Source organism: Danio aesculapii, chromosome 1 (assembly GCF_903798145.1).
Source record: "Danio aesculapii chromosome 1, fDanAes4.1, whole genome shotgun sequence".
NCBI lineage: Eukaryota > Metazoa > Chordata > Actinopteri > Cypriniformes > Danionidae > Danio > Danio aesculapii.
The window spans coordinates 49,169,887-49,184,412 of NC_079435.1; the positions used below are offsets into that span (position 1 = coordinate 49,169,887).

The 14,526-nt window shown below is 33.3% G+C and overlaps 1 protein-coding gene across 1 annotated transcript in view; it reads right to left on the bottom strand.

Annotated features, from left to right (window-relative positions):
* The window catches only part of slc24a2 (solute carrier family 24 member 2), a 33,089-nt gene that overhangs the window by 7,923 nt on the left and 10,640 nt on the right, over positions 1-14,526 (bottom strand). The window contains exons 3-7 of the mRNA XM_056461887.1: positions 4,001-4,036; positions 3,783-3,891; positions 3,625-3,699; positions 2,273-2,349; positions 1,775-1,918 (exon numbers count right to left, since the gene is read on the bottom strand). Of these exons, the coding sequence (XP_056317862.1) occupies positions 1,775-1,918; positions 2,273-2,349; positions 3,625-3,699; positions 3,783-3,891; positions 4,001-4,036 (441 nt within the window). The remainder of the gene's footprint in view (positions 1-1,774; positions 1,919-2,272; positions 2,350-3,624; positions 3,700-3,782; positions 3,892-4,000; positions 4,037-14,526) is intronic.

Below are 14,526 nucleotides of genomic sequence, written 5' to 3' on the forward strand. Positions count from 1 at the left end.
TTTTACAAAATAGGCTTATTGTACAACTCCCCTAGAGTTAAAAATTTCAGTTATGCCATTTTTGAATCCATTCAGATGATTTCCGGGTCTTACGGGAGCACTTTTAGCTTAGCTTAGCATAGACAATTGAATTGGATTAGACCATTAGCATATTGCTCTAAAATGAACAAAGAGTTTCATTAATTTCCTATTTAAAGCTTGAAACGTCTGTAGCTACATTTTATGTACTAAAACAGATATTTGTGTGCTAAAAGTTTTAAAGTGAGCCTTTTTTTAAAAAGTAGAGTGTTCCTTTAAAAATTAGGAAAAGCATATACTTAAGAAGCTGTACCGGTAACGAGTAATTGCTAAGTAAACTTCAAATGGCTAGGTAAAAATGACTCAGTGAGTACTCAATTACTCCTTAGACAATAAATTATGGCACTTCTAAAAAATGCCTAAATGTGTAAAAAAAGTGATGCCATGTGTTATTTTAAACATGAAAAAACAACATCTAAGCAATTATCCCGGAACCACAGAAATTACAATGTTAGTTTAATGGCAGGTTCTGCTTTTTTTATTCATTCATTCATTTTCCTTCAGCTTAGTCTCTGATTTTTCAAAGGTCGTCACAGCGGAATGAACCGCCAACTATTCGGGCATATGTTTTACGCAGCGAATGCCCTTCCAGCCGCAACTCAGTACTGGGAAACACCCATACCAGGCCTGTAGCCAGCCTGGTGAAAGGGTGGTTCTTTTTTCTCAAACAATTGACCTTTTTGCAGTTATTTGTGTCTTTTCTATTTAATTATGAGGTTTAAATACTGCATTTTAATGACATTTTAAGCACTTTTTTGTTTAAACAGCTTGTCGGATGGTCATCATAACCACACTTTTTGATGTATCAATCATTTCCTTAAAGATTTAGAAAAAAAAAACATACTTTAAAACACAAATTTATTACATGATTTATCATTAAGAAAAAAAATAGGATTCGTTAAATGTTTTTTAATTGAAAACTGTATCTTATATTCATTTATTAGGCAAATAGCAATCTGGCCAGCACATTAAACTTTCCTCAGTTAGAATTTGGCCTTTGAATAAAAAACAAAACAAATAAATAAACTATAATAATGTAGAGCTTCACAAATTTTCTAGATTTTTCTATTGTAAAAACGTTAAATTGAAAATTCATGGATAACAATAGCCTGATTAGTATTAAAATTAACTTTAATATGGGCCGCCTTTGGTGCTTCACACCTTTTTATTGATCATTTTTTGTTTCATGTATAAGGTCCAAGATTCAGAATAAAAGTTACTTGTAAAATGTTTTCTCTATTTAACTATACAATACGTCAGTATTGAAAGATGACAACTTTCGTCAGATTGGATGTTTTCTTGCACCGATTTTGTCTAAAAAATAATTGTTTGCACTGGACAAAACTGATTAGCTGAAGTGGTGGCTTATTTTCACAATTTATAATGGAACAGCAGTCAAAGTAGGACAAATGAGCTGATGTTTGGGACAAATTCTAAACCTTTGTCAGTGGGGGGGTGGGTCTTTTGAACCACCCGAACACCCCCTAGCTACGAGCCTGCATACACTCTGGCATTCACACATGCACTCATACACTATGCTCAATTTTGTCCAGCCGGGACTCGTATCAGCAACCTTCTTGCTGTGAAGTGACAGTGCTAACCACTGAGCCGCACCTGCTATTTTTAATTAACAGAAATTTAAAAATGCCAGAAGTCTGTTAATCAAGTGTAAAAACAAAGCACTACTCAGTCGTACATCTCTGCGGACGTCTGGCAGTGACAGCCACAATGGAAAGACGATGGGGAAGATGAAGAGGTATATGGCCCGCTTCCTCATTGTGTCTGGCCACGCCAAGCTTAGAGGCTGGTCTTCATCTTCCTCCTCTTCCTCAACCTCCATCTGACAATGTCCACAATGTCAATCAGGATTAGGGGTTTAAATATATCAACACATAAATAAAATATATTAGAATATAGACCATTACAATGTGGCGATGTTTTTTGCCCATGAACATTTCCTGCTTGTTGTCAAACTATTTCATAACCATAACAAGAGGCAATTCAATGGCGACTTAACGTTAAAACAGCTATCATAACATTATTTATCAATATGTGGCTCTTTTTTGATTCTCGGAAGCTATAGAAATTAAAAATGTAAAACAGGAAACATGTTAGGAACATTGTTATTGCTTACATCCCTCAAAATGGTCTATATTAACAATATATTTCAAGATGATGTGTATGATGACATCACCTCTGGTCCAGCACTGCCATTCATGGGCGGAGTCACTTCTACCTCCACATTAGAGCTGTTAGGAAGGTTCTTGTCAGCTAGAGAATCAAAAAAACAACACATATATAAACTTAAGATTGTTTTTCACTGTTGTAATATGAAATGATGTGATTTAAGCACTAAAACGCCCTAGAAGAACCTGTACTATCAGCAGATTTTGCTTTAGAGAGATTTACAATAAAAATTTAACAAGAATTTACTAATTGACATTAGTAAATAAAACAAAACAAAATAAAATGCATGATTTAATAATTTTTTTTTAAGTAAAATGTATAATATATATATTTATATATATATACTTTCAGAATTTAGAAATTTGTTTTGGATCACATTTTATTTTAGTATAATTAAGATTTTTTTTTTTTTATATTTTGTTTCAATTTATATTGTAGTTAAAATGTTATATTTTATATTATTTGTACTGCGCTGTTGTGATTTTCATTACTTTTTTATTTTAATTAATTCCATGTAGTTACTTTTATTTTAGCTATTAATATTATATATACAGTTGAAGACAGAATTATTAGCACTCCTGTTTATTTTTTCCCCAATTTCTGTTTAACAGAGAGAAGATTTTTATTTTCAACACATTTCTAAACATAATAGTTTTAATAACTCATTTATTTTATCTTTGCCATGATGACAGTAAATAATATTTGACTAGATATTTTTCAAGACACTTCTACACTTCTATAATGATGGTTTGTTCTGTAGACTATCGAAAAAAAAATGTAGCTTGCAGGGGCTAATCATTTTCACCTTAAAATGATTTTTAAAAAACTAAGAACTGCTTTTATTCTAGCCGAAATAAAACAAATAAGACTTTCTCCAGAAGAAAAAATAAAAAAATATTATCAGACACACTGTGAAAATTTCCTTGCTCTGTTAAACATCATTTGGGAAATAATTAAAAAAGACAAAATGGTTTAATAATTCTGATTTCAACTGTATTTCACTAAAGTTTTATTTTATTCCAAGTAGCAAAAATGGTTGTAGATTTATAGTTTTTGTTAACCATAATAACCCAGTGTCACCAAAATCTAAAATATATACATATTCAGCCTATATATGTGCAGTCTATCATTTAAAATATTTATATTCTAAACCAACCAGACGTCTTACAATGTTGTTATTTATATGTGTAGTGTTTGTATTGTATGAGTATTGTATATTGTTTTTGTCTTCATGTGTTTACACCGGATGCTTTAATAGCAGAAGAAACTCTTTGTATTTGCAATAAATCTCTTTCTGATGCTAAATTAAGTGAGGAACGCTGCATTAAATACACATTACACATTGAATTTGAAGCTTACCAACACCATTTGCCTCATCCGGTCCCTTTTTTCTTGCAATCTTGTGTAGAATCGATGCCTTCTCCTTGAACTTCCCTGTAATATAGCACATTTTCTTATTAAATCTTTACAAATAAAATGTGTGAGTCTGAGTGTGTGTGTTTGTATTTGCACATTACCTTCACTGAGAGGATCGAGCGTGTGAATCATTAGCTGAAAGATGCTGTTTCTCATCAGAGTATTGTGGAGGGAGGCGGAGCTTCCTCCTCTTTGGAGGCGGGGTTTAGCCTATGGGGGGAAAAAGAAATACATTTATACCTTAAATAAAATGATCTATCATTATTGATAACAGAGTATAGATGCTCAGGATAAGTGCTGAGGGCCTAATTATACTTACGGAAAGTTTATTTTCATCTTCTGGTACACTGATAACCTTCAGAAAATAAGAAAGAAACAGATCTTAGTGTATGAAAGTGACATCAAATTTAATTTGCAATCCATTTTTTATTCCTGGAAAAAAAGTGTCAAATGAGTAAAGTACTAGTACGGTTCTGCCGTGTTTTAATTGTTTTCCTTATAGTGCAATTTTAATTTCTATTGACAAAAAAAGTAAAGTTTTCATTTAAAAAAGAAAACAAGAGATTAAGAATAAATGGATTAACTATCATGATTTAATTATTAACTGTAAATATTTTAATTATACGATTAATGATACTTTTTTGTTATGTGACTAAACATTTGGGTGCTTCCACATCTGTGGTTCGGTTCATTTGGTCCGGACCAAGGGCAACAAATGATACATAGTAGCATTTTTCTGCCATTTTGGGTCTTTTTTGACACCACACTGATTGCTTTGGTCCAAACCAGTTGAAAAGAACCAAAATGCAGTCATGTGAGAAAATCCACATCACTCATTGGCAGATGTTTTTGAACGTATTTCCTAAACTGCTTTTCGATTGGTCAGAATTAATGTGAGGGAAAATGGCAATGGCACTCCCGCTAGTAAACAAACCAGCAGACACAAAATGTTGCTTTTTACTATAGAGGGATGACTGCACTGGCTGATTGTATCCCTGGTCATAGTATACTATATAGTTTATATACATCTATGTATTCAAACTATACATTTCGAGAATGAAGGACGGCTGTGGCTGGAAAACAATGTTTTAATGCATTGCAAATGGCAAAGTCACTTCAGGAGGAGGCATGAATTAATTGTGTTAAACTGCGACTTGGTCATCTTACGGAAGTATTACCAACGATCCATCAGGAAATGTTCTCTCTTTCTCTCTCTCTCTCTGTTTAAATTTGTTGGTAAAGCGCTGTCAACAAACATTTTTCCTCCACATCCCATAATGCACAGCACATCAGACTATGGCAGCTGGATTACTCCAAAAAGGCACAGTACTTTTTGCGGTTGGGTCTGTTTTAGTTCAGATCATGTTCTAACCACAAACGAACAGCTCCAGGGTTCGTTTGAAAGCAAACCGAGACTACCTCTTTAAGGAGGTCTCGGTATGCTTTTTTGGTCCACTTTTGGTGCACACTAGAGTCATTCACACCTGCCCAGATGAACCGTACCAAGAGGGAAAATGAACTCTAGTGCGATTCATCTGAACTAAATATGGCAGGTGCAAAAACACCCTTAGAAAGTGAAGCCAACCCCTAAGAAAATATAGTCTGCATGACAACAAATGACCTCAAAAAAACTATTTCTGTTGATTGTTCAAACTACTTATTTAATATGAGCTGAATCAACAAAATTCTTGAGTATATTTTGGGACAACTTAATTGTTTTATGTTCAATCCACTTAAATTTATTAAAAACATTTAAGCTAAGTTAATCGATTTGTGTTGGGACAACATGAAGGAATTGTGTGGAAGCCAGCATTTATTACTGTGAATGTCAGTTTAGGGGTTTCTTGCTGAAAATACCCCCCCCCACTATATACTTAAACTTCTAAATAAGAGACAGTATTTTCTAAACACACGCACAAACAAACACAAATTCAATCATCAGTATAATTTTTCATACTCATTAAGGCCAAAAATAAGGAAAAACATTATTAAAATGGACAATTTTGTTCTACTTTACTGAAAAGTATTGTAAAATGTAAATTATTTAGGGTAACACTTTATTTTAATGGTCCATCTAAGTATTAGTAGACCTTCTGCTTAATATCTGTTGATACTGCTGCTTCAACAGACATTTAACTGACTATATGAAACTGTGCAAGTACATGTCAACTTACACTAACCCTCACCTCAACCTAACAGTCTACTTATAATCCAATGAGAATTAGTTGGCATCTAGATGCAATGCAACTTAAATTCAACAAACAGAATAAAGTGTGACCTTATTTAGTTATTTAAAAAAGCAATATCATGTCGTTTTTTAAGTGCTTCGTGATCCTTTAGGTTTAGAAAATATACTAATATTTTACCAATGCCTGGAGAATAAGCTACATATGTCTAATTCTAAACTATGAAATCTATGTCCAATATGCAGTCTTTTACACCCTCTATTTCTATTTTTGATGACTCACAGAAAGTGAATGAGTTAAATGACTTTTTCTCAAGATTTAAGAATTGTGAATGTACTCCAGAGAACAGTTCTGATGTAATGTCTTTCAATGATGTTACTTATGAAAGGCCTTAATAAGGTTGAAAAGATTCTGAATGATCCAACTCATTTTTTGTTTCCACATTATGAACTGCTTCCCTCTGGTAGGAGATATAGAGTCCCTAAGTGTAGGTTAAACCGATATAAGAAATCCTTTGCACCTGTTTTAGTGGGTTTATTTAACAAGAGTTTATATTAATTAGCATTATAACTATTGTAATTACAGTATTTTGTATTGTTTTCATTGTTTGTTTTTATGGAATGTCTGCAGCAATATGGTGATGCCCATAACAAATTTCCTGTCAAAGACAATAAAGTACTATTAATATGACAATTTGGTGCTCAAAAACATCACAAAAATAAAAAAAATCTTTCTGTGGCTTTCTTTTTAATAAAAGTATTTAAAGTACTAAAACAGCAGTGTGCTTTATTTATGCGTACAAACAGTTGAAGTCAGAATTTTTAGCCCCCCGTTGAATTTTTTTCTTTTTTAATTATTTCCCAAATTATGTTTAACAGAGCAAGGAAATCACAGTATGTCTTATAATATTTTTTCTTCTGGAGAAAGTTTTATTTGTTTTATTTCAGCTAGAATAAAAGCAGTTTTAATTTTTTTTAAAACATTTTAAGGTCAAACTTATTCACCACTTTAAGTTATTTTTTTTCAATAGTCTACAGAACAAACAGAAATTGGGGGTAAAAATAAACAGGGGGAGGGGGGCTAATAATTCAGGGGGGCTAATAATTCTGACTTTAACTGTACATACATACCTCAATACTGTAACATATATACTGCACTAAATCTTGAAGATTTTGAAAAGCCATTTTTGGTCAAGACCAATGTGTGTGAATTTGTAGTGAATATTTTACCAAATTTATACGATTTATTTCCTATACTGACAAAATTAATGGCCAGTACATATAGGCAGCAAACAATATGAGAGAGCCAGCTGTTAAATCTAATCATTAATCTTTTAATGAAGCAAAATCATTATATAGATAGAATCTCTCTCTCTCTCTCTCTCTCTCTCTCTCTCTCTCTCATTACATCTGTCTATAGGTAGAGTTTTTTGTTGAGAGTTGATTGGGTTAAGGAAAGAAGAGAGGACATTTCAGGCCACCTCTAAAAAAGATCAGATCAATCTGTCCCCAACATGAAGGTAACCATAAGCATGCTAATCTGATACACACCACTGCTAAAAACAGCCTGTAAGAGTTCCTGTACTGTACCTCTGCTCATCTGCTTCTGCATGGCTATAAATAGCACTTCTTAAGCATTATATAGGAAGGCCAATCAATTCTGACCCCAAATGCCATCATTGATAGCTTTAACAGCTTTAATCGTTTCACTTTAGCCTCCCAGGTCAAATATTGTTATTATAGAGATCTACAAAAAGGAGTAAGGCATTGCAGTCACAAAAGTTACTGCAGTTAATTCTATATTCAATAAGCAGTAACTCAACTTGTCAATAAAGAATCTATTAATGTTACACAAAAAAGTCCAAGACACTCGATAAGTAGGTGAAAAGGTTAATTTATTAATATGGATATTTTTTTAAACAATATTTCTAATCTAATATATTCTAATTTATTAATCTTGTCCAATAATATTTAAATATGCATGTTAAGTTATACTTATTTATTTAACATATATATTATTTAACATACTTAGATAAGAAAATGGCTAAAAAATTTGTTGATGTATTTTTGAGAAACTATTTCTTAGTCCTCAGGTCAGAAGAAAATATTAAAAAGAGTTATTATTATTATTTAATTATAACAATAATTTCTTTAATAATAACTCTATGATAAATTATTAATAATATAGAACTATAGACATAGAATTAACAATGATAATAATTCTATCACTAACATAATTTACATATTTAAATTATAATTATATTCAATAAACTTATTTAGAGCAAAAAAAACAGAAAAAAGTATTTTTTAAGAACTAGTCATGAATCAATTACAAACAAAATGGTTGTGATGATCTGAATTTACCAGTAATGTTTAATATTAAATATTTTAATAATAAATATATAATAATTTATTATATAAATAATAATAAAAAAATGTATAAATAAAATAAAATAATAAATAAAACAAAATAAAATAAAATAATAAATAAAATAGCATAAAATAAAAATAATAATAATAACATAAAATAAAATAATAAATAAATAAAATAAAATAATAAATAAAATAAAAAATAACAAAATAATAAATAAAATAGCATAAAATAATAATAATAATAATAACATAAAATAAAATAATAAATAAAATAAAATAATAAATAAATAAAATAAAATAAAAAATAAAATAAAAAATAACAAAATAATAAATAAAATAAAATAAACTAATAAAATAAACTAATAAAAAACTAAATAAAATAGAAATAAAATAAAGTAAAATAAAAACCATGACTAGTTAAGATAAGCTCTTCTGAAATAAGCATTTGGCCAGTGCGGTAGCAGCAAGACCAGCGGTGTCCTCATGAGAATATTGGTTGGCTCGGCAGAGACACACGAGCAGCCTTAATTAAGCCTAATCAGCCCAGTAGAACATAGAGGGCTTAAACATGTTTCGGTCGTGATTAGCAGGCCCTGCCATTTGCTCTCTGTTCACGTTCCTCCCTCCCCAGCTTCAGTCTTTCTGCCAGTGGAGGATAAGCTCTGGCCTATGACCACTGATGCCTGCATGTGGAAACAGAGCTGAGCTTTAAAGCAGAGGCCAGCCAACCGCAGAGCGGCTCGCTCAAACGGTCTGACATTAGCAGATGTCCTGCTGCCAGGCCAAACATCTTTTAAATGGCTGCATTAAAGAGATCACTAAGAATTGAGCATTCTGTCATCATTTAGACACCCTTCACTTTAGGGCTGTACAATATATTGTTCATTCGCAACAGTCAGATGGCGAAGATATGCAATGTTGAGTCTGGATTATAGTTTATCATTTTGCAAATGTTAAATCTGAATTTTAATTTATCATTTAGCAAGTGTGTCACTGTACACCTGAACACAGTTCGACCCATTGGAAAACAATCAAACGCTGTTTATTTAACTGGTCTCTTTTTCTTTATTGAATCTTGTCGCTTGTAGATTGTTTCTTGTATTTTATTTATTTGCACTCCCCTACAGAATCTTCCCAATCAATCTAAAATTTTAAATTATTTCTAAATAGTTATTTAACTCATCTAGTGAAATTGTATTCATGTCGCAATATACAGTTGAAGTCAGAATTATCAGCCCCCCTGAATTATTAGCCCCCTGTTTATTTTTTTCCCCCAATTTCTGTTTAACGGAGAGCAGATTTTTTCAACACATTTCTAATCATAATAGTTTTAATAACTCATTTCTAATAACTGATTTATTTTATCTTTGCCATGATGACAGTAAATAATATTTGACTAGATATTTTTCAAGACACTTCTATACAGCTTAAAGTGACATTTAATGGCTTAACTAGGTTAATCAGGTTAACTAGGCAGGTTAGGGTAATTAGGCAAGTTATTGTATAATGATGGTTTGTTCTGTAGACTATTGGAAAAATAATTTGCTTTAAGGGCTAATAATTTTGTCCTTAAAATGATTTTAAAAGAATTAAAAACTGCTTTTATTTTAGCCAAAATAAAAAATAATAATATTTGCAGAGTAAAAAAAATATTGCAATGTTGGATTTTTACAATAGCACTGCTCCACTTGTTCCAAACCAGTTGGAGTATTTTGTTTTTTGCCGTGTTGAACACAAAATAGGATATTTTGAAGAATGGTGGATACCTGTAATCACTGACACCCATAATTGGAAAAACAAATGGATGTTAATATGATCTCTTTAACACCAGTCTCAACAAAATGAAATAAATAAAATCCCAACATTATCATTTACACATAATGATATGCATTTTACTACGATCACTCTTAAAAATAGCACTGATGGTTGTATTAAGAATTTTTCCATTTCACAAAAGCTTCTTTTGAATGCAAACGTGCTTTTTTTTTGGTGTGTAAAACAATTGCCAAATTGGTGGTTCATTCCACTGTGGTGACATGCAGGAAATAGTGAGATTATTTACATATTCCGTACACTAATAAAAACTGATAAATCAAAAACGGATCTTCCACTGCATCTTCATTAAACCCCCTATGGATCATCTGTTTTTAAATATAATATATAGTATAGATTTACATTATTATACGCAAATAAACCAACCAAATTTATCCCCATAAAGCCTGCAATCTTAAAACCCAGAGCAAATCCCTCCAAACTGAACCCATCACCAGGATGACCAGTGTTTAATACCATGCTTTTAATGTAAATCATTTGCTATGGTAAAAGAACTGAGAATAATGTTGATTTAATCAGTTTTAAAACGTAGAACAACTATTGCAGAGAACTTTATCCTCAACTGAGCTTTTACTTCACTTTGGTCAATTGGTGAAGGTTGTTTGTCACCCCTGTCGCCACTGGCTTGCTTGGTTTGGGACTTGTGGAGCTCCGCATCGATGGATTTGCTCTTCAGTGTTTGGACTTTCAGCAATAAAAAATTAAACCACACTAAACTGAACTAAACTGAACTTCAGCTCCGAAAACTGGACTGACACGGTTGCTTTGACACAATATACATTATAAAAGCGCTGTAGAAATAAAGATGAATTGAATTGAATCGAATTGAATCGAATCTCAAACCTTTTTGGGCCAACTTCCTGAATCTTTAAAAAGTCCTGACAAACACAATATTGGGCTGATGCCACCAACAACATGCAGATTCAAGCCATGTGTTAGCGACTAGCAGAATAGAAACTCATTCTTTTAGAAATGTGTCCAGAACTGATTCGGTTCCTGGTAAAACATATACTATGGTCCAATACAATATTAGCAGTAAACACTGCGTAGCACGCACAATAGCTTACTCAAGGTCAAACTGGTGATTCGAACCTGGAATTGATCAGTTTTATTATCAACAGAGCAGAGAGATCTTGAAGCACAAACAGAGACCACAGAACTGATGCCTGAAATCCCTAAAGAGAATTAAGACTTACATTTTGGCCTTAAACTGTCTGGTCTTTGGAAAACTACCAGCGTTTTAGCATTAAAATGAATTCTTAAATGCTTTGCAAGGTCTAAATTGCCTAAATTGATCATGTGAACATATGAGACAATAAACAGCTGACCTTGAGAAAAGTACAATCTAAACGTTATGTTTGACTAAAATGGACTTCAATGCAAACAAATAAAACACTTTTTTCCAGCATCCCAAAATTAAGGCATATTTAGGATGTTATATAAGTGTCACTGCATTCGCACGAACCCTTACACAAGACACAGATGCTGAATAGGATCAAGGGCAGCTAATGAACTTTGCCGAGTAACAGTTTAGTAATCAGCTGGACCAATTAGAGTACTGGATCTGTTACAGAACTATCTATAGTACTGCAAGCACTACAGAAAATCAATACATTTATCAGGATTTCAACTTTTTGAGCAACAATTTAACAATTTCAACTTGCATATTTATACTTTTCATTTATTTCACCTTCATATACTTTCCATTTTATCTTAACATTCACAAATATAGTCAGAAAATACTCTACATAATTCCACCTTCTCCCAAACAGGCAGTCAATTGTTATATTAACCTGTATAAGAGTGGTTAAATGGATTGCCTTTTCCAATTAATCACCTGAACTAATGCCTTCACTTCAGAAGATACTGATACTGAGTTTATGCCACAGTCCAAGCAACTTTAGAGGTTGTAAATTAATTTCAGGTTTAATTATATGGGTCATAGGAACTCATGCCTCTGATTTTTCTTAGCAAGGGTCCTGTAGTTGACCAGAGAAGGCAGGAGAGCGCATTAAAGATGCTTAAGGTGACAGGTGACAATTTTAGAAGCAGAGTCATTTAGGGATTCACATATTAACACAACACAGCAATGAGTTCTCACCCTCTCCCCTTATTTCTTTTCATATAGAGGTAATTGCATTACACCAGCAAAGACTAAAATAGTACATTGTAAAGTGCCACAAAATGCTAAATTTGGTTACATTTACAAAATGCTACATTTGGTTATTCGGTCTGATTGCCCAATCCAATGCTAAAGGTTGTAGGTTTGACTACCCAAAGCAATGGCAAAGTTAATAGGTCTGATTCCCCAATGCAGTGGTAAAGGTTGTGGGTTTGACTTCCTAAAACATTGGCAAAGATAAAATGTATGATTCCCTAATGCTATGCTAAATGTTATAGATTTAACTAGCCAAAGCAATCGCAAAGTTAATTGGTCTGATTGCCCAAACCAATGCTAAAGGTTGAGGGATTGTCTCCCCAAAGCATGGCAAACTTATTGGGTCTGATTCTCCAATGCAATCCTAAAGGTTGTGGGTTTGACTTCCCAAAGCAATGGCAAGGTTATGGGTCTGATTGCTACAATTCAATGCTAAAAGTTATAGGTTGACTTCTCAAAGCAATGGCAAACTCAATAGGTCTGATAACCACAATGTAATGCTAAAGGTTATAGGTTGATTCCCCACAGCAATGGCAAAGTTATAGGCCTGATTCCCCAATGCAGTGATAAAGGTTGTGGGTTTGGATCCCCAAAGCATGGCAAACTTATTGGGTCTGATTCTCCAATGTAATGCTAAAGGTTGTGGGTTTGACTTCCCAAAGCAATGGCAAGGTTATGGGTCTGATTGCTACAATTCAATGCTAAAAGTTATAGGCTGACTTCTCAAAGCAATGGCAAACTCAATAGGTCTGATAACCACAATGTAATGCTAAAGGTTATAGGTTGATTCCCACAGCAATGGCAAAGTTATGGGTCTGATTCCCCAATGCAGTGATAAAGGTTGTGGGTTTGGATCCCCAAAGCAATGGCAAAGTTATTGGGACTGATAATCACAATCCAACGCTAAAGCTTATAGGTTGACTCTTCAAAGCAATGGCAAAGTTAATGGGTCTGATACCCCAATGCAATGCTAAACATTGTGGGGTTGACAGCCCAAACTATGGCAAACCTATTGGGTCTGATTCTCCAATGCAATGCTAAAGGTTGTGGGTTTGACTTCCCAAAGCAATGGCAAAGTTAATGGGTCTGATAACCACAATGTAATGCTAAAGATTTTGAGTCTGACTCCCCCAAGCAATGCAACATATGAACAAATGTTAATGTGTATCCTGAAGCAATGTTAGTCTCTGTTTTCTTCATTATGTTTAGTGTTTGTTTCATCATATACAGCGCAGCCACAGCTACTTTCTCGCTTAATATTGATACCCAGATTTGCTTTCAATTTTTCATATAATTTAAAATGTTCCATAGCAATCAGCACTGTGCAACTCTATTATTCAAAAATAGAGTTGTTGTAATGCTCCTTATTCCCTTAAAAGTCTTCTTCAGAAGGCAGGTCACTCCCTTAAGCATTAAGAGTCTTTTTACTTTGGTTGGCGTCACCCTTTCTAAGCAGTTGATTTGGGATTACAAAGGATTTTAGGTTGGGAGTCATAAAGCACATGAAGAAATGAAGACACCCATCATGTTTCAGATCTTACATTGAACAGCCACTAGCATGAAGGTGTTGCCGTGAATGGAAATCTAACAAGGTGATTCAAAAACCTGCAGGTTTCCAGCAATACCCTGTATTTGAGCACGGCTTAAAAAAAGAACAGGACACCTGTCTATACTTAGTAGTGCTAAAAGGATCACATCTTATTGGATTATCCCGAGCTTCGGCTAAAGGAGCAAAAAGCACATGTACCAACTGCCCTACAACAACCCCCTGTCCCTACCACAATTTATTTTAATTTTAGAAATCCAGATTCTCTAATATTGCTGTCTTCTACAAGGCTTACTTGTCTGTCCATATCATTGCATAAATTATTTCTAAATAAAAAATGGCATATTCATTAAAACAAGCTTTCAGAAATCACATTCCCAATATGCAATAAGCAATCTACCAGCAATCTACCACTAATGAATGTGGGTTTGTGAAGATAACATGCGACTATTGGTTGTTAAAAGTAATGTACATGGCCCTGATGCATCACTAAGAAGCCTATCAAAACAGCACGGTCAGCTGATTCACCTGCGTTCCATATGTGGGACAAACAGCATCTGCAAACAACAACTCCACCATCTCCAGCTGCTTGAGCGAAAGACAGCAGGTAGGACAGGAGATACAAAAGAGAACTTTAAACCTTAACCGGCTTCATATGAGCCTCTTAATCAAACCATTAATACATAACATCACTACATCGGCATCCAGCAGATTCATGTTATTGCAACAGTCTACTTTATACGGTGACAA